The sequence below is a fragment of the Rhamphochromis sp. 'chilingali' genome (genome assembly GCF_963969265.1).
Source record: "Rhamphochromis sp. 'chilingali' genome assembly, chromosome: 1".
Taxonomy (NCBI): domain Eukaryota; kingdom Metazoa; phylum Chordata; class Actinopteri; order Cichliformes; family Cichlidae; genus Rhamphochromis; species Rhamphochromis sp. 'chilingali'.
The window spans coordinates 25185439-25207472 of record NC_137929.1 but is presented as its reverse complement, the minus strand read 5'-3'; the positions used below and the strand labels follow the sequence as shown (position 1 = coordinate 25207472).

At 38.9% G+C, this 22034-nt stretch overlaps 1 protein-coding gene across 1 annotated transcript; it reads left to right on the top strand.

Annotated features, from left to right (window-relative positions):
- The first annotated feature begins 1677 nt into the window (after positions 1–1677).
- Positions 1678–10760, top strand: LOC308395533 (uncharacterized protein). The gene is made up of 2 exons (XM_080880416.1): positions 1678–2366; positions 8229–10760. The coding sequence occupies exon 2, from the start codon at positions 8581–8583 to the stop codon at positions 10153–10155; it is 1575 nt and encodes a 524-aa protein (XP_080736542.1). The 5' UTR covers positions 1678–2366; positions 8229–8580; the 3' UTR covers positions 10156–10760.
- Positions 10761–22034: the final 11274 nt, after the last annotated feature.

Genomic DNA, 22034 nt, shown 5'->3' with positions numbered 1-22034 from the left:
GTTAAACTGCAGAGCTCAAATATCCTCACTCACTCCAACTTCCACCCTTTGTCATTTTTTTCATCATATTTTTCCGTCTGACTTGATCTGATCCACACACACTCACATCTGCACACATCATCTCAAGATAGATGAAGAAACAAGTACAACATATCTTTTTTTCTAAATTAATAATTACAATTTTTAATATGCACTAGCCGATTACACTCTTAGATGCCACAACATGAATGCAGTGCATAAAGGGGAATTTATTTTGACCTCCCTTAGCCCTTTTTCATGAGCCAGCGTTCTTCAAATGGGATGCTCCGGTCCAAACAGCCAGTGGAGCTTTTTGAGAGCACAGCCGGAGTTATGATGATCATATTCGGGACATCCACCCTCACTGACATCAAACAGGTTCAAGATTAGAAAAAAAAACCCTGTTTGAAACAAAGAGAGTAATCTGAGCTTGGATTACTTGCACATACATTAACCTCATAGTTTGAAACTTTTGCCGTGTTTAATTTGAGTAGTTTGATGAAAGACATAATAACCTTCAACTCCTCACTGACTGTACAATTACAGTGCTGCAAATAAGACGGATAATCTGCCTTCTTTCAGTTAACTAGATGGAGCGTATTTCCTTGTGATTTTCACGTTGTCTGTAATGAACTGCCTTTAGAGAACAAATTAAACTGACTGGATGAAACGATTAAATATTCTTTCTAGTTCAGCAAGTGTTAGTGTTTTGTTGATCATACAGACATTTTGGGTGGAAGTTAGACGTTTCGATGTTTTATTGCTTTGCCTAAATGTGAGCCCTATGATAGTTCAAAAGAAAACCCAAGTGCATTACATAAAGGATTTGTTTCAAGAGCAGAAAACTAGCTTTAATAACCGATACAAATCACACAGCAGGGAAAGAACTGCACAGGGAACAGACACAAAGCACAGCAGGAAGATATAAAAAACTAAACAAGACACAAACAAAAATGAAAAGGAAAGGAGATTAGACTGTACACCACATTCATGCACATATATAAAGAAACGAGCCGGAGAAAGCAAGACAAAGAAAACAGACACTGAAATAGAACATGGGGCTGATTGCATAAGAACATGCAGGTGAATGGAATTAAGGCTGAGATGAGACAAACACAAGTACAACCCCCCACCCCCACCCCCCCAAAAAAACAACCAAAAAAACCCCGAATGGATTAGGAGACACACACTGGAGACATTTACATGAATCCTAATATACACAATCTATTTGGTTTGCAAACACCAAGTGGAATATAAATAGTCCACAAAAACACCTCTGTGAGAACACAGAGGACAAAAATGTAGGGTTTCAGAGGGGTGGAATAAAGCTTTTCACAAGCCAATCAGAATAAAGGTTGCACCATGTAAATGGTCTTGGGAGCTTGAAAAGAAGGCAACTTTTTTATATTTTTGAAGTTTCTCCTCTCCTCTAATGTTGTGCTATGCATTTGTAGAGCTGCGGCTTAGTTCATCCTATGTAGAGCTCAGGGCATCCCTCACTGTACTCTGCTGTGTTGTTTAGCCTGTATCACTGCATTTAAAGGAGAAAGGGACCGTGACTTGGCTGCCTGAGAAACTACAAAGACTGTTAAGAGATTTTCTACATTATACACTACAACCAAATCTCTATAATACAATATAATCAAGTAGGCCTTATATTCTAACCAAGTATGCCTTATATTTAGTGTGTTCATATATTTTCACATAACCAAGCCTATTGTTGAAGAATCAGCTAACCAAGTTTATTGTTAAAGGAAAACTGATACATTCCTTACTTAAGTGTTTGAGATGTTTTGACAGCATGATATAATGATGCATTCTTTCCTATAATGTCTGTGATGTCAGATAAAGCATGATATACTTCTGTATTTTTAATCCCAGTGTGTGAAAGATCAGATAAGTTGATTTAATGCTTAACCTCTTCCCTGACTGTTAAAAAGAGGAAGTACTATGTAACCCATTTTTGCCTTATAAATAAAGCAGCGAGCCTGTGCTCGGTGTGTATGTCTTCTCGGAGAGACATTCACCCGTGCGCACGTTTTCTAATTACACTCTGAGTCGGTCTGCAGTTGTCTCATTTCTCTTACTTGTGTTTTAAACAATGTCAACCCCTGACATTTAATTGGTCCTTCGCTAGCCGGAGAACTGACTGTTATTTTTAACGTCTAGTTTTCCACAGCGGTCTTCATCGGATCCTGACGTCGTGACGCCTGCGCTGGAAAAGAGTCTGTGCACAGCAAAAGAAAATCCGGGAGCGTGAATTCGACCTCCGGTCAGCGTCTTACACAGGCCTTCGCGGCTGCAGGACCCGATGAGCACCGGATCCAAAAACGCAGCGCCACAGTAAGGTGAATATGAAACACTGCATTCCATCAAGCGTTACAATACGTTGATATTGAGATTTTCCTTTAAAATAGTGTAAGCCTGGTGAGCGCCGACAGATCTCATAGTCCAGAGAGGGACTTAAAGAGACAACAGGCAAGAGCGATAATCTAGAAATCGCTATTAAAAGTTCCGGTTGCTCTGGGTAGCAGCTGTAACGGAACGAGTTCCGGTCACTCTAGGAGTGGCTGCAACGGAACAGGTTGAAGGTTACATGAAATAGGCCTATGGAAAAATCTCAATAAAAATTATAAAAACGCGCTTTGTTTGTGTTGAAATAGAGGAGTGAGTTGTTTTTACGACCCAATAAGCGGTCGAACCACTTCTCAAACTGTTTTCCTGTGTACACTCACGTATTGGTTAAAGTGGAAAAAGGGTTGTGCTTCATCACGTAAAATCAATAACCGCTCACTCGAATAGCGAGTGAGTAGAAGGCTGTTATTGAAAACCCATTCTCACTTTTTCATGCCAAAGAAGGTGTCACAGTTCTGACGTGATTAGTTCAAAATGGGTAATTCTAAAACTAAAGTAAAATTAACAGCAGATGAAGAAAAGCTTGAAAGAAACTGTCAAAATGCAGGAAGAGTCAGTGCAAATAGGTGGAGAAATCCACATAAAATTTATTGTCCAGCCTGGCAAGGCAAATGCAATCAAGAGTCAATAACTGCTTTAAAAGCTGCTTTGCAAAAAGAACTATTTGAGGAAAAAAGTCAAAAGAAAAAAGCAAAACGTGTAGCTGAATGGCGACTTTTCAAAGCATGGGAGGCAGAAAATGATAAACGCAGTGCTAAACGTGCCCAAAAACAAGAAAATAAAGATAAACAGAAAGCTGCTGGAGAGGAAAAAAACCCCCCTCCTTATGCACCTTCCTCTCAGCCCACACACACAGCAGCAGCAGCAGCAGCAGCTGCACCAACTCCTGCGTCACCGCTTCCTGTGATCTCTCCTCACAACCCTTTTGCTCCAGATCCCTATGCTGAGGCAAAACATCAGCTTAATCTTATGACTAAACATAATCACTACAAAAAAGAAGGAACTGTAGGTCAGTTTCCAATGGTTGCCTTATCAAATCCTAGGTATGGGCAACCCAGTGGGCCTGTAGACGGCCAAGGAATCATACCAATAGATGGAGAACCTCTGATATACGCATTCAGACCCTGGTCCCATAAGGACAGAGAGAATGTGCTAAAAGATGTCCCACCCCTTAATGAAGGTTTTCAACAGTGGCGACATGCGGTAGAGTTGATTCGTAGAGGTTGGGGTTTGAATGGTCATGAGATGCTCCAAGTTCTTCAAGATTTATTAGGTTTACGTTTTCCTAGAGTCCGAGGAGCCTACACAGGAAATGACCAAAACGGCGACGTCCTAGGACCAGACACTCCTCAGTTAGTTCAAGAAACAAATGACTTGTACGGCAGAATAGAAGTCAATTTAGCCCCAAGGCCAGATTATGGAAAAATAGGAGAGTGCAAACAAAAGGAAGGAGAGACAGCATCAGACTATCTGGATCGCTTACGTCCTGTTTTCGGGCAAAATTCAGGACTGGATTACGATCCAAATCCACAGTCTGCTTTTCAACAACAATTAAAAAATGCCTTCCTGAATGGCCTAATGCCCAAAATAAAAACACACGTAGACAAACACTGGGTGACACAAAACACAGGCACTCTGCCTGACGCCCTGCAATATGCTGAGCATGCAGTTAAAGTGTATAAACAGAAAGAAAAAGCAGAAGGAGTTTTCATGATTGACCCAGGGACAGGCTTCATAGCTTTCTCAGGACAACAAAAACACACAGCAGGTTTTAAGCCACGTAAGGGAAAGCAGAAAGTAGGACAAAGAAGAGACAAAAGAGATATACAATGTTATAACTGTGGTAAATACGGGCACTTTGCTCGAGACTGTAGAAGTGTAAGCCAGGAACAAGAAAGTGATGATGACAGGCGCAGACGCCGTGATGAATGACTAGCACGAGAGGAAGGAAGTGAAACAAGTGAAGGGGAAGTTTACAATATTGAACAACTACTGCTGGGATCAGAAGCAAAGCCAACAGTTATAGTACACGTGAATGGTGTCCCAGTAAAATTCCTTTGTGACACAGGAGCGTGTAGATCTGTCTTAACAGTAGAAGTCCCAAATGTAACTTTCTCAAAAGACACTTTAATTGTGAAATCAGCCACAGGACATGTGACATTGCAACAGCTAACCGTTCCCCTCTTTATGTCACATAGAGAAAGTGGTCGTGGCTGCAGAAACCAGTGCATCTATGACCCATCTTGTCCGCTAAATTTGTTAGGAAGAGATGCTTTAACAAAATTAAAAATAGGAGTTATCCCTGAAGAAAGTGGCATGCAAGCCAGACTCCTACTCTCTGAAAGTCAGAACCAAACTGAAGACATTTTTGTTTGTGAAGGTTCAGGTGAGCCAAATTATTACTGGACTTTAGATTTACCAAAACTTGAACCTCTGGAAGCCAAGGCTAATGTGTACTTACCTGAACACTCACAGAGGCAGGACCCAGCAGCATACCACAACACCCTGTGGTATAAACATGTCCCAGGCCCAGACAAAATTTATGATCAGCAAGTGCACAGACTAGGACCACAAAAATTAGTCCTACAACACCTGTATGTAACACAGAGTGGCAACGCAGTATGCTCAGTGTTACAGACAGATGCAGTGCAACGCATAAATAAAATGTTGAACCCTCATGTATCTGTTGCATGCAACGACCAAACGCCTTGGTCTGAGTTAGGCACAGTGCTGAGAAATGTAGAAATGGACAGATATGACAAAACAGAGTGTGAAGGCTGGCAAAAAGGCCGTAGAACAGGGTGCATGAGACTCACGCTGTGTTGGCCGGTGACAGCCACACCGGCTACACATTTAGCCACAACAGAGCAAGACGAATGACAAGTGTTAACAGTTGAAACACATCCTGAACTAGAAAAGCTACCACAAACATTATGGTCTCAAGGACCCACAGATGTAGGCCTAATAAAAGAAGCAGATCCAGTAGTGGTGAAAACTACAACCACATATAGGCCTGTGAAACCACAATATCCTTTGAGTGCAGAGGCGAGAGAAGGAATTGGGCCAGTCATAGCAGATATGCAAAAAGCAGGTATTCTCGTGAAAACTAATGAAGCCACGTGTAATACCCCAATTTTTCCAATAAAAAAGGCTAATACAGGAAAATATCGCCTAGTTCATGATCTAAGAGCAATAAACGAGGTAACAGAGCAAATACCTCCGGTGGTTGCAAATCCACACACAATTTTAAATCAGGTAACACCGAAAGAACAGTGGTTCTCTGTAATAGACTTGTCCAATGCTTTCTTCTCTGTGCCCCTACACCCTGACTCACAGAAGCTATTCGGATTCACCTTTAACAATCAAAAGTATACTTATACAAGGTTGCCTCAGGGATTCCAGAATAGCCCCACTCTTTATGCAGAGGCTTTGAGAAAATCAATGTCATCTTGCTCCCTCCCTGCTCCAGGGCAATTCTTGCTGTATGTAGATGATATATTGATTACAGGCCATACACAGGATGAGTGCAAAACAAACACACTGACAGTTTTGCAACATCTCGCAGAGCAAGGCCATAAGGTATCACAGCATAAATTGCAGTTGTGGAGCCAGGAAGTGACATACCTTGGCCACAAACTAACAGGACAAGGCAGACAGCTGTTAGACAGCAGAAAAGTAGCTGTACAAAATGCTCCAAAGCCAATTACTAAACAACAAATGATGAGTTATCTAGGTCTGTGCAATTTCTGTAGATGCTGGATCCCAGAGTATGCACTGCTGGCCCAGCCACTACAGGACCTCATTTATGGCAAAGACCTAGCACTAAAAGACAAAATACAATGGACCCCAGAAGCAGAAAAAGCTTTTGTTGATTTAAAAATAGCATTGCAGACATGTACCGTCTTAGCTTTACCTGACTATGAAAGACAGTTTGTTCTTCATGTTGATGGTGCAGGAGGGTACATGAAAGCAGTGTTAACTCAAGCTTTTGGAGAAAAACAACGCCCATTAGCTTTCTACTCATGCAAACTTGACTCTGTAGCTGCTGGATTACCTACCTGTGTTCAGGCGTGCGCAGCAGCAGCAGAGGCAGTTAAAAAATGTGCAGACATTGTTTTGGGACACAAGTTGATCATTAAAGTCCCACATGCTGTGACCTCTATTTTGCTCCAAGCAAATCTCTCTTTCCTCACACATGCCAGACAACTTTCTTATGTGGGGATTTTACTTTCGCAATCACATATCACAATAGAGAAGTGTGGCCAGCTAAACCCAAGCACACTTTTGCCGACCCCTCTGGATGGAGAACAACATTGTTGCATTAAAAAATTAGAGGAAGACACAAAGCCTCGCAATGATATACACAGTTCCCCCCAGAGCAGTTTCAGTAATGTTTTTGTAGACGGCTCAGCGTCAAAAGATATTTACGGTAGAAATTGTGTGGGTTATGCGGTCACAACTGTTGATGCAGTGGTAGAGGCAAAAGCTCTCAGTTCCTCAAACTCTGCTCAAAGCGCAGAATTGACCGCAGTCATCAGAGCATGTACATTGTACAAAGGTCAAAGTGTCAATATACACACAGACAGCCAATATGTCTATTCAGCAGTTCATCATTTTGCAAAAATATGGCATAACAGAGGAATGACAACGTCCTCAGGCAACCCAGTTCAACATGCAAACCTTCTAAAAAAGCTGTTAGAAGTAATAACGTTGCCAAAAGAATTAGCACTATGCAAATGTGCAGCTCATCAAAAGGATGACACAGAAATAACAAGAGGAAATAACTTTGCTGACAAAGCAGCCAAAGCAGCTGCAGAAAAACACATTGATGTTTTAACAACAGAAACCATAGATTTAATACCATTAGAAATACTAGCAGATGCGCAGAAGACAGCATCGCTGAGTGAACAAAAATCTTGGTTGAAAGATGGAGCAGAATTAAAAGATAATCTCATGATGTGTAATGGCAAACCAGTCCTTCCGAGAAATTTGCATAAAACTGCTGCATTAGTGACACATGGCAGAACGCATGTGTCAGCGGGTGGAATGGTTTCTATACTCAATAAACAGTTCTATACAAAGAATTTTGAAAGTTCAGCAAAAGAGTTTATTAGAACATGCATGATTTGCCAAAAACACAATGCTCAAGGTAATTTACGACCAAAGCGAGGCCGGTTCCCTAAACCGCCACACCCATTCCATACTATCCACATGGATTTTATAGAACTAAATGAATCTCAATCCTCCAAGTATGCACTTGTGATAATAGATGTATTTTCCAAATGGCCAGAAATATACCCAGTGAAAAAAGCAGATGCAATCTCAGTAGCAAAATGTTTGTGCAACCATTTCATTCCAACATATGGCATTCCGTCTCTGATAAGATCAGACAATGGCACACATTTTGTAAATGAAGTGATAAGTAAAGTTTCTGAAGCTCTAGGCTTCAGCATAAAACATCATTGTTCTTATCATCCACAAAGTGCAGGATTAGTCGAGAGAACTAACGGCACAATTAAACAAAGATTGAGGAAATGTATGGAAGAAACAAAAAAACCATGGCCTGAATGTCTAAGCTTAGTAAAGTTATGGATGAGAATAACTCAAGGAGCAGGTGGTCTAACGCCATTTGAAGTTGTACATGGCAGACACTTCCCTCTTCCCATAACGAGCGAGCCAATTAATAAATCTATTGCAGAGACAACAATGGCAGAATGGATGACAAAACTGTTTGAAAATAAAGAAGTGATTTTAAACAATCAACTGCCGAGTGATCTATCTCCAGTCTCTTGCAGGTTGAACCCCGGTGATTGGATTCTGATTAAAGTCCTCCAGCGGAAAAACTGGAGTTCTCCGAAGTGGGAGGGTCCGTTTCAAGTGCTGCTTACTACACCAACAGCTTGTAAAATCGCTGAAAGACCTTCGTGGATCCATCAAACTCACGTGAAGAAAGTGTTTGCACCACAATAAGACGCCGGTTCCCCCGACTCTCAAGTGATCCCCTGGTGAAGGAAAGGGCTGATTGGGTATACCCCGCCCTTTACCTTCTCGCCAGTGGTCTCCTCACTTGGAGCTCAGGTGTGCCTGGTCGCCCTGAAGAACAAACACATAATAAAGAGTGACCCATCCCACCAAAGAGAGGAACCAATGACAACACCAGGGACGCCTAGAATGCAGAGAGCCAGCATGATGAATCTAGGAGAAGAAGAGCCACCAGCCCCCAAGCTGCTATGCTTAAGTGCTTGTCACTTTCAACGGAAACGGTTCATGTGCCGCCTGATCTGTCTGGTGGCCGGTGTCATCTTAGGGGTGATGCTCCTCTGGCTGATACCTGGAGGAGCCCGCAGAATAACACCAACTATTCCCCGTCTCAAGAGGTGGACCCATGACAACTCCCATCTAACTGAGATGACCCAAGATCACATTCACCCTTGGATGAACAATGCCTGGTACCGATACCTACACAACACCATAGATGAAAAAGAATGTTATGTCTGTTCTCACATGCCTTCAACTTCAGTCTACCCCACCATATATGGTCGCAAAATGGACAGTCACGTGCAAAGTGAATGTGCAGCAAGTTTCGCCAGCATTGGAAGACAATACTTTACAATTGGCAAGAAAGCTTCACTCCCAGGTGCAAAAGGCCTGAAGAAGGATGGAATCTGTGACGACAAATTCTGGGTAGATATGACAGTAAAAAACAGAAATGCTTCTGTCCCTTTCCCTGTTTTTATGACCCATACAGAGACATGGCATCCTTTGTGCTTCTACCAATCGTCAGTGCAAGGACGCCACCCTCTGGGCCATACCGACAACTGCAACACAACCTATGGAGGAGTAGGGTATGGGACAGTCAACCTAAATCAACAGGTAAATGGCACCTATTGGGTACAAGGTATGGCATGGCTGTGCGGACAGCGTGCGTACTTTATGTTGCCACCCAACTGGTCAGGATGCTGTGCACCTATCTTCATTTCAGATCACACTTTTAAGATATCTGTGTACAACAAGACCAGAGTTAGGCGTCATATAGAAATCAAGCCTCATGATTCAATCCTTGGAACAGACGTGCCAGAGGAATTCAAACTCTGGAGTACCGCCGACAAGGTAATGCACTCTCTGTTTCCCTGGACCGGAGTAGGAAAACACGCACTACGCATTGAGACTTTAGACTATCGCTTTGGACTGTTTTTGAACGCTTCCACCCGCATTGACAAATCACAGAATGAAGAAATTGATGCAATCCGCATCACTGTCATGCAACACCGAGTAGCTTTGGACCTTATTCTTGCAGAGAAAGGAGGTCTTTGTGTACTGTTCAACAAGACATGTTGTACTTACATACCTGACAACATACACTCATTAAACATGACAAATGCTTTGAATGTTTTGAGACAACTAAGAGACGCTCAGCAACAGGACTACGTAACCGATGAGCATGGCTGGTGGGACTGGTTGCTGAGCGGCTCCTGGAAATCTTTGCTGATTAAAGGCCTGTTGGCCCTATGTACTGTGATGTTCCTATTTTGCATTTTTGCTGCTTGTATTATCCCTTGTCTGAGACGCATGGTGATGAGTATGCTTAATCGTACTTTAGGAAATTTTGTTTTGATCCAGAGAGATATGGAGGATCCCTTTCGCCAGTATGATATGCTAAATAGAGAGACCAGAGAAGAGAATGTCTATGATAATCTTAATCTTAACAGAGCTGATGTTTAGATACTTCACTGAATGATATGCAAGTTGAAAATGTGATTTAACAAGTGACTATGCATTGATATTAAACATGTGAAATATATTAACAACAGGAGGGAAATGTTAAGAGATTTTCTACATTATACACTACAACCAAATCTCTATAATACAATATAATCAAGTAGGCCTTATATTCTAACCAAGTATGCCTTATATTTAGTGTGTTCATATATTTTCACATAACCAAGCCTATTGTTGAAGAATCAGCTAACCAAGTTTATTGTTAAAGGAAAACTGATACATTCCTTACTTAAGTGTTTGAGATGTTTTGACAGCATGATATAATGATGCATTCTTTCCTATAATGTCTGTGATGTCAGATAAAGCATGATATACTTCTGTATTTTTAATCCCAGTGTGTGAAAGATCAGATAAGTTGATTTAATGCTTAACCTCTTCCCTGACTGTTAAAAAGAGGAAGTACTATGTAACCCATTTTTGCCTTATAAATAAAGCAGCGAGCCTGTGCTCGGTGTGTATGTCTTCTCGGAGAGACATTCACCCGTGCGCACGTTTTCTAATTACACTCTGAGTCGGTCTGCAGTTGTCTCATTTCTCTTACTTGTGTTTTAAACAATGTCAACCCCTGACAAAGACATACTATGCAAACGATTCAACCACATTACTTCTTGGCTGCATGTTTTGGTGTTCCTATTTTTAATCAAATCAAATGGATGTAAGCTTCTGCCCTCTTACATCAGAGAGTTAATCACAAAACCTTTTAAACCACGTATTTACGTATGTCACGCTTTTCAGATTAACTGCTTCCGTATCTGTGGATGTAAACAACAGATATGAGGAACGCTTTTGTTTTAAAAATAAAACAGAATACAAAAGTCAATGATGCAGTAAGTCCTTGACACAAACCCACACCATAATAGACCCTATTGTTAAATTACAATATGATCAGGGTTTTTAGCATCCATATCCACAGAATACATTTGAAGATATATACATATTATTAAATGTAATTACATTAATTTGACTACATGGAGAAAAATTTTGTATCAGTGCTACACCACTGATAATAGGCGTAATATCTTTTTGGATGGTCTTTGAACCTCACTTTTGCTCGATATATCTTGGAACTCACATGTTAGCATGTTCCAGAAAAATCCAGGAAAAACAGGATTTATTTTGTTCTCAGGTAGAGCCATTCAGTTATCACTAGCAATCATACAGAAAAAGACTTTAAGCTCAGTTCCACCATCTTGAACAGCTAACTCGGGGTTTGTTGGTCTGCTAGAACATTCCAAGTGGTAAATCTGAATTAAAGTGACATTCCATAAAAAAACAATTTACCTTGATTTAAAAGTTCCATTTTTACACATTACTATAACTTAACTTAATGAAATTATTTGCCTCAGTGTCATAGAGTTGAGTTTTCTTTCCTGTGTTGAGATGAAAGGCTCTTTGGAGTTCATGGCTGCCAGGCTCAGTGGATTAGCAGCTGAAGCATGCAGTCATTGCAGTTGGTACTGAAGAGGCTGTTTGCATGCACATAGCTGCTGGGGCCACAGCTTTATTTGCATATCAAAGATTCAAAGTGAACACAACTGTTCACTTTTAGACTTTTATCTCTAACAGCTGAGGCCAGAGTAAAACAAATATTACACTTCTAACAAATTGTTTGTGTGGCTGGATGGTTCAGCCTATTTACAGTTAACTATTACTCCAAAACAAAATCCTCTATGGGTAGACGTCAAGCCTGCAAACTGAAGCCAATTTACTTCTTTTCAGATTCTATTAACTCTCACTCTGACACTACTAATCCATCCTCCTCTGCTTCTTGTTCTCTCTATTTAGAAGTGTCGACCTGGATTTGAGAGGGTAAGTGTGGGCTAAGAACTGCAGCAACAGCAGAGACAGGCAGCTGCTGTGGGCATAGCAGAGGGTCAGTGCTGGTTTGTCTGAAACACAGATGACATTGACAGCAAAGACAATGTGACCGGCTGGTCATACAAAAACACTGACAGTTCAGCAGACCGAGGATGTGTGAATGTGCTGATGCTGCATCAGAAATGATAAAACACTATCGTCTATTTTGAAGGGTCTGATAGAGAACTGAGTTATTAGTCCCAGGTGCTGTCCTCTGCCTTCTAGCATTCTCAGTATGCTGTCATCATCCATTGTAATCAGTAGTAGAACACAACACAGATGTAGTGGTCATCTAGCAGATTTGTTAAGAAATATGCAAAAGGCTAACTTTGTTTTTGACCCAAGCCATATTTTCATAGTCCTAAGAAAGTCCTGTTGTTGCCTAGCTACATTCAGCTGCTCCCTTGTCACCTCTCATGGTAAGAGAGCAGCTGAGTTTTTCTGCAATGCCAAAGGGGACTTGTATCTCCATCTGGGATTGAACAAACAACCTTTCACTTGCCATGCAAAAGTGTTGAACTCTACATCATTACACTGTGCAAAGTGATGTCAGACTGACGTATTTCATAAATCATTTTTAAACATACAATTTTGGCCCACTGAAGGGGTTGTTTTGTAACGTCAGGTTACTTTTTTGTACTTTTTCGACCTCCGTGTGCGGGCTATTTAGTGGTAGTTGTTGACGTCTTTTCAATGTCAAACTTAGACTCATTTTGGATGTTGTTTTTATAATGCTTTTACATGTATAGGCTCTTTAGTCACATGTTTCCAGAGGATGGAGGGAATGTTTTCTATACAGAAACAGTTTTGCATGAAGGAATGCATAGTGATCAGCGGAAATCTCCAAAATGACGCTGGGGTCTTGAACTAAAACAAAAGCAAGCAGCTGGTGGATTTTGAGCAGAAATGTCCCCAGCTTCTTACAGGTAAAGACAAGGACTGATGAGCAGATGGTCCAGTTCCTACATACACACTTGAAAAAACTTCTCGTATTTTCCATCACAACTTATCTTAGTCCTGCTACCGATCACAAACACACTCACTTCCTCTTACAAAGCTCTTCACAATAAGACAGGATACCAGCTTCACTAAAATAAAAAGGAATCATATATAATGCAAATGCTCTTTTAAACTTGTTAAAAACATTGTGCTCCTTTTAAAATTAATTCCAAAATGTTTCTAAATACTTTAACCATTATTATTTTACATTGTAACATGTAAAAGTAGCAGGATTTCAGTGTTTTTAATAGTTAAATGAAAGTTTTAACCTGGTTACAAAAAGATAAGTTGATTAATTTAAATAAATAAACCAGTTAAAGAAAAAGTTTAAAATTAAAAACAACAATCCCCCCCCCCCCCCCCCCCCCCACACACACACACACACACACACACACTTGTACTGAATAAATCAATAGGTAAACATAACCAAAAAGAAAAATGAGTCCAAAGTTCAATGTTGAATGTCATGTTGACGTCCAGGTTTGGTCATGTTGGACGTCCAAATTGTGGACCTGGTTTGGATGTCGTATAGATGTCCAGAATTGATCAAGAACTGATGGACTAGATATAGACGCGATCAGCACATCTATCCGATGTCCAATGTTTAGTGGGCTAGTCTTAACCAAACCTAAAAAGACCTCTATAAAGGACACTGTATAACCTGTATATTGAATGTAGCAGGTTCATCTCTAACTGGGAACTCAGTGCTTTTTACTACAAGGCACATTCAGCCATCTAGTATGGAAATTTAAAGTTAAGCACTTTAAATGCTTTAGTTTAATTTCATTTTTGGATGGACCTTGGATCAGATTTATTGTATCTGTAGAGTGCAGAGTGAAAAGTATAAGACCCAAGGAATGGCCAAGCACACACCCATTCATGCATACACACACAGAGAGAAGAGCTGTAATGTGCTCTAATTATCTAGTTTCTTCACCTACAGCTGCTTCTTAATTGCTCTCCCCTGGAGAGCATGGAGGCTATCGACCGTTGGACACAATAATGGAACTCATCTCAGTCTTACAAATATGTAAGGAAACGAAAGGTGGAAACATTGAGATTAAAACATCTCATCAAGGCCTCCTGAAGAAATTATCATGTCTACAGTAACACTTTTTTGACACGTGTTCATGTATTTACACATCTGATAAGATCAAAGAGCACTAAGAACAGAAGGCTATGAAATCAAATATCAAGTTGATTTTAACATCATGTTGCTTCTATTGATATTTGCAAAATCCAAGTTTGGACAAATTGATTTTTGGTTAGTTTTTTAATGTAATATTCATTGTATCACTTTTGCCTCAAAAGAAATATTTTTTGCTGATGTTGCCTGACAGAAAAAAGACTTCTGTGCATAGTTTGAAGTTCTCTCTATGTCTAGATGGGTTTCCTGTGGGTGTTCTGGTTCCCACCCACAGTCCATACATCCATACATCTAAATGGTGATTTTTAAATTGACCGTAAATATGGATGCAAGCATGAACATCCTTCTCTCTGTGTTGGTCTTGTGATGAACTGGTGACCTGTCCTGGTGAAACACACACACCTCTTCCCCAATTTCAGCAGCTACAGGCTGCAAATTTCCTGTTTTTAAATTCAAATTCAAATGCATTCATATAATTTTACTTATATAGCACCAAGTCACAACAACAGTAGCCACTTCATATTGTAGGGTAAAGACCTACAATATGAAAAAACTTCTTTAAAACATTAAAGTTTTGAATGGACAGAGTGGGGTGAGATCAGAAATATTTTTCTTTAGCCGGCTAAAAAAATGTGAAATATTTCAGAATGTGTGCCATCAACAAAATCCCTTGCAAATAAACAGAAAATAGGTTTAATATTTGGGGCAAGCTGATGCAGCAGAGAAACAGTTTCTAATTATTGTATGACTCAGTTATATTATTCTTAATATCTTTTTTATTATTATTATTATTTAATAAGGAACGTAAGATAAAAACAACCTATGAGAACACAAATAAACCGAAAGAAACAAGTAATGAAAAATAAACAAACGGGTGTACCATCTAGTCATATATACATATATACACACATATACACATGCATATACATATACATATACATACATATACATACACACATATACATACCTACATGCATACATATACGCCTATACATACTTACATACATACAGACATACACATATATACACATAGCAGTTCGAAAATATAGCATACAGAATTACAGAGATTCAAACAAAATCGGGTCTCCTTGACGAAATGTAATGTTTCCATTTATCCCAAATCTCAATGAATATGTCATATTGAAATCTGTTAAAGAAGGTAATTCTTTCCATTTTAAACAACCCATAAACAGTCTCGTGCCAGTCATTTAGTGATGGAATTTTCACACTTAGCCATTTCTTAGTAATAGTCTTTCGGGCAGCCAGACTCAGAATACCATATAACAGCTTGGACATTTTATCTACATTCACTGAATATAAATATCCAGATAAAAGTTCATCCCAATTAAAGGGCAGTTGCATACTAAAAATGATCTGTAACTCAGAATGAATCGATACCCAAAAAGTGTTGATCAATGGGCAAGATCAAAACAAGTGGAAGTGTTTTATTCCTTAGGCCCCACAGTTTCTTCAGCAGCTAGAGTGATTAGAATAGTGTTTACTTTGTGCAGGTGTAATAAAAAACCTACAGAGACTCTTCCAACCAAAACATCTCCATATATTAGAACTAGAAATTTTCCACTGAAAGGCACATTGCTGATACCAGATATCATTTGAAATTGCTATATTTGTTTTCCTTTCCCATTTTTGTTTAATGTAGATAGTGTTCAACTTCTTAACCTCTTGTAAACCCTTGTACAATCTAGAAATCTATATTATTCTTAATATCAATGATTAAATCCCTGATTTAAATCCCCCATTCTGCGTATTCTATTGATGCTCATAAATTAAATTTTTTGACTAAATTGTGCCTAGCCTTTAAGATTAAGAAACAGACATGGCTATTTTTGTATGATGCAACTTATTAAACAACCCAATGTGTCAATTAAATGCTCAGAGAAGTGCTAAATGGGATCACAACCTGGTAGAGTTGTGGTTTTCACCAATCATCAAGCACCAGTTGGGTTTTTCCTGCTCTTTGACATCAGGGAGCTATAATGAACTCAGTTTGATTCTACATATTTGTAGATGCAACACAAATAGTGAGATTGGAGTTGTTCAGTAGTGTTTTCAGACAGTATTTCACAGTTTTGCCATAGAACAGACTTTGGTTTTGTGTGAAACAAGTTGTTGTGGGTTAGATCTTAATGCTGCAAGAGTTTTTGTGCTTTTCAGCTTTGGCTCTGGGTTGAAAAGTGATTGTGGTCTGACATCCCGTCTTCCACTGGCAGAACATTTCAGTCATGAAAATATCTCCAGCTTTTGTTTATTTCCCAGATGGATTTTGCAAGAAATAAAAAAAGCAGTTCTCAAGTCAGGAGCATTCAACTCAGTTCACCCCTCAGGATTTGATATGCTTGCAAGATGAACAAAGAGGTTTAAGATGAGGAATATGTGAAGTCAAAATCAGAATTAGAGTTGATAGTTTACTCTCCATCCAGGCTTCAAAGTATTTCTGCATTTCCATTCATATTTATTTGCAGCAGTAGCTCTGAGAAAAGAAGATAAAATGCTGCTCTAACACGTGGCCTTTGGGAAAAGGCATCCCAAAAGCCCCTGTCAAGCTTTCACTGAAAGCTGCTGTTTTCCCAGCCAGAGATCAAACAGCTGACGCAAACTCAATACAAACTATTTTAAGATCAAGGACTTTATATGAAGGCTTTGAGTTTTAACAGGGTAACTAAAATTGCTTAATATTTTAACAGAGCATGGCCACTTTACACTGAGCAAAAATCTAACAGCTCACAGAACACATTTTAAATAAACACTTAAATTAAAATTGCATTCATCTCATAAACTAGTACTTTTATGAGACATAAAAGTGAAAGAAAATATCTGCAGTATGACTATCGAATTATCCCCAAGTTGACCTGCCTGCAGAAGCAGAATTGAACAAGTAATCTAAGACAGATGGTCTCTTACTGCTGTACCAACAAATGAAATGATCTAGTCAGTTCTACAGAGAATTGAACATTCATGACTTTCACAGGGGAGGTCAGAGTTCCTTTCATTGGTTTTGTGTTCAAGGGCATGTTATGTGAGATGGAAACTGAATCCACCATTGGGATTCCAAAATAAAAGACCACAGTAAGAACCACCAGGAAATACTACTTACTGTCCTTTAAATGCCAGTATGTCACTGTTAGCCAGTTTGGAGTGCAAACTTTAGGCTATCTCATTGAAATTATTGTTGGAGCTTTTGAGGCGAGTCTGGTTTGTTTTAGTTGCTTTATTTTAATCTGATGATGTGTACTGGATCATAATTTTTCTGTATACGCTGAATTTTACTGCTGGGTGAAACCCAAAAAGGTTTGATTTCTTTTAAGGACAACAGTAGTTTTGTGTTTGGCACGATTCTCTCATGAAACTAAAGCACTTAAACCTTGCAGTGTTAACCTTGTAAACATCAAGTGTATCATATTTGATGCATATGGTTTGGGGAGTTTTTGAGACTTCTGCATAATCAGTGTGAAAAACCAAAATATATTGCACAAAATATGCAAATTAAAATAGATTTTGTTTGGTTTTTCAGTTATCAGAAGGTTCAATAAAGACTCCAATTTCAGGCCTTATTGCTGTTGGTTTGTATTTCATGTTTACTGTGGTGGCACATTTCTTTTCTGATGTATTAATCACATATTTTAATCCTATCACATTAGTAATAGTAATATCACTTTCTCACTTTAGTATAGCAAGATCACTCTTGTCACCAGCTGTATGCATAGATGTAGAATGTTATCATAAATGGGCTCCAAGTTTTATTGCACCTTCACAGTGGACTCTTGGAGGATAGCTCAAGTCTCTTGGAGTGTACTCTGCATAGTTCATTTGGTTTTTGTCATTCTCTTGTAGCTCAGGAGGTAGAGCAAGCCATTTATTAATCAATCATTAATAAATGAATCAATAATAAATATTAATCAATCATTAATAAAGTGTAAATAGGCGAATGAGACATGTTGTATAAAGTGCTTTGAGTGCTCTGGGAGAATAGAAAAGTGCTACATAAGAATCAGTCCATTTACCTCTGGCATTGTGAACAATAAAAGAAAATAAATAAAAGTAAATACATTGACTAGCAACCTTGAAAGAAAATGTTTTGGCACCACAGGGCAGTCACATCATCATGATTCTGCTTGCTAAAACTACTGGAAAGGAGAAATTTAAAAAAATATATGTTCATGTGGACATAAATCACCCAGCCAGTCCCTGCAGTCATTTGGATAACACACAGCTGGTGTACTTCATTCTGCTGAGGAGCTCGTAGTTTTAAGGCAGTGAGTCAGAAAAACTCAGCAGTCACTCTTCGCCTGCATGATCTCTTTTGCTTGTGTATTTATTTGATTGGATTTATTTTAGCTGTCCTCATTCCTGTGGGAGCCGAGCAAAGTAGCAGGCATGACGATAGGAACACAAAGAGAAGGCTATATTTAAAATCCTACTCATAGCTTCCAAACTGGAGTATATTTAGAGCAGCTGCACAATCAGTGACCATTTACCAGCCTGTTTCTGCGCTTACACACATCAACTGCACCCAGCCAAAGGGTTATGCATTAATTAGGGTTAGCATTTATTTTGAGAATGAAATGTATGTGCATTTTAAGCATATAAACAAAGACAGTAACCACAGGTCTTAGTTTACTGGCTTCCAGCTCTTAGGTATTACATATGAACATTTTCCTGATGTTATTATGTTTGTCCAAACAGGCTGCAAATGATTTCTTCTTTCCAAAATGCAGCACATTTTGTTCTCATACATTGCACAAATAACTTCTGTTAAACCAGCTATGATAAAAATACAAGTGAGAAAAAAGGCAGCAGAGTTATGACATTACAGACAATTATTGTGTGAATCCAATCTCTGAATCCAACTATGCAGCAGCTGCTCAGCACCGAGATTAAAATGCGAGTACATAGTGGAGAGCATACGCTTTAGCCAATCAGCTTCATCACAAGTAATATTAAGATCCACATAGAAAGAAAAGGGAAAGTAAAAAGGAGCTCCACTCATTATCCAGAGGGCTCTCCACTGGATCGGTCTATCATTCATTCACCAACCTTCTCTAATGTTTTACTTTTCAGTGCTTTTCTTAATAGAATGCAAGGAAGACGAGTCTATTGCAATGATACTCAAGCCCGAGAAGTCAGTGTAATTAAAATGCTGATGTGCATGTGTACTCTGATAAAGCTATATAGGAAAAATCTTCACCCGATTGATTAGCTACTTTAGGGTGATAAGCAAAGAAAAAAAACATCAGTACATTCTCAGGTCTGCTTTTTTTTGTGTAAAGTCAGGATTATAGTGTGTGACAGTGCAAGCACTTGAAGAGCTGACCTGGTTTTCACTCTGTTAAAATATAAAATATGTATTTGATTTCAAAATAAGTATAAGGTGACAACAGGATCCCAGATCAATAAAATCTGATCAGATAAATTTTAATTTGCACCAACAAGCTAAAATGTTTCCTTTGTTTTGGTTTTAAAGATGCATCAAATCTTTAAAAACCACATTTAAAACCTTCGAATACATTGGATTTAAAGTTTGAAACATTATATTACAATATAATTTTGGTACAGTATAGTTTCCAGTGTGCAATATTGCAATAATATTTTTAGTAGTGTAAGTCTTTGAGCGCTGAATTCATAAACAGGAAGAGTGTTTCTCTGATATTGAGTGAGGGGACACACGTAAGCCATAAATGTTCACTTCGTGATTCATGGCATGCTTCTTTCTGCAGGGCTTGTATTAGAGCCATCTTCACTTTGTACTTGAATCTTTGCCTTTTTTTAGTCTTTAGAGAATGAGGCTGGGTGAGTGAATAGTCAGCATGTTCACGTTCCTCTTATGCAACCATAATTTAAATGTTCTGCCTTTCTTTTAAAATGAATTGTGAAATTGTTTGTAGATCCCCACAGTGGCTCAGACGGTGGTTTTAAAATCCAGTCTTTGCCATTTCAGTGTTTTACAGTCAAGTCAGGATGTTTTTCAGCAGCTCACCTTGACTCTGATGCATTCTGGGAAGCCGATTAAATTATCTAGCATCAGTTTAAGCTAAAGTGACAAAACAAAGTCTGTGTATGTCAGTGTGTTTCACACGCATCCAAGAACATCGAAAGAGAAGATGATAAAGAACGATGAGGGAAAAAGACAATCACCATAGTAACAAGGAGAAAAAATGCCCATTTTCCTCTGCTCTCCTCTCTAATCTTCCAGATAACACAATCGCAATTACTTAACAGTGTGTTTTTTGTGTGTCCTGCCCTCACACCCCAACTGTCTTATGTGGACATTTAGTAATTTATTGTTTACAAACCTGGGAAATGTTGGAATATTCTAAGACAATTAGCCCTTCAGTGAACGCGTCTGGGAAAACTTCGAGGCTAAGCACCATGATGAACAGTATGAACACTGCATCTTGAAGTCCAGATGGGCTGTTATTTCTGCACCTCATTTGTGATGTTATCAGGGCCTCATGCTCCATTTGCTTTGAAGATTGGATTCTTTGAGCCACTTCAGTAATTAGATACTTAAGCGGCTGTAGGGCATTTCTGGAAACTGATTCGAACACTTGCATTAGTTCTGATTGGTAGCTTGTTCTTTCTTTATCTGAAACCACAGATTAATACCCTAATACTTGCAAAACATAATGTGTCCATTCGATATGTATAGCAGCTGCTGGTACTTCTGTTTTGCTCTGTTCTTGGTGGATGTTGATGTGACATTAATGTTTCTTAGTAATGTCCTGAGACCATCCAGTTTATCACTTTTAGTCTGAGGAGACATTAAACTGCTGAGATGTATTGGGCTAGCCCATATGTTATGAATCTAACTGAGTGAGGACACTGCTGGAGATAGCTCTCATTAACTGTATATAAAAGATGGGCACAGGTTGGTAGCCTCAGTTTTAGCTTTTTGATGTTTTTTGTTTGTTCTTATGTAGAAATGATCATAACTAGTGTAACAATTACTGTTAGTACAATTATCTCCACACCATGCTACATTAGAACAATAAGGAAGTTATTAAAGTCAGTCATGGTAGTTGCCATGAAAGAATAAATTAGCCCTGGACCAAAACTGTTTGTTTGTTTGTTTGTTTGTTTGTTTGTTTGTTTGTTTGTTTGTTTGTTTGTTTGTTTGTTTGTTTGTTTGTTTGTTTGTTTGTTTGTTTGTTTGTTTGTTTTGTCCAAAGCTGTAAAATTCTTTATTTCTACTGTAAAAGTATGCATTTTAACAGAGAAGTGTATGGGGGCTGAATACTCCTGCAGTCAAGGAACTACAGTTTTTAACACTTTTTTCCCTCCTTTTTGAATCATAAAAAAATGGTAGTACAAATCCAGCTGTGTTCATGTAGAATGTAGGACACAGACTCTGGGATAAATATTAGGGATTATGATGAGAACATTTTTAGAATTTTGTCTTTTAAACTGTTACATTTCAGTATACTCAAATAGAGTCCGGCAGGATACGTACTTACTGACAGCCAGAATAGCTACACAAAACTGGCAATACAAACCCAAGTCGAAAAATAATACAAAGAAGTAAACAGGGCACAAAGAACCTCAGGAACACAGGAGGAGAATAAAACAGGTAACAGGTGGGTGAACAGATGATCTTAAAGAAGACAGAAGGACATGAGAATAGCTAACTGGTAAAAAAGTTAGTTAAAGACCTAGGTGGAAACAATTAAAGAAAACAGGGAATAAAAACAGCTGCAGGAAGTAAATATAACAGTAAGGCAACAACGTCAAAGTCAAACCTGAAGTAACCAAACTATAAAACTAACTAACACAAGAAAACATGTACGGTGGCAGGGAAAATAAA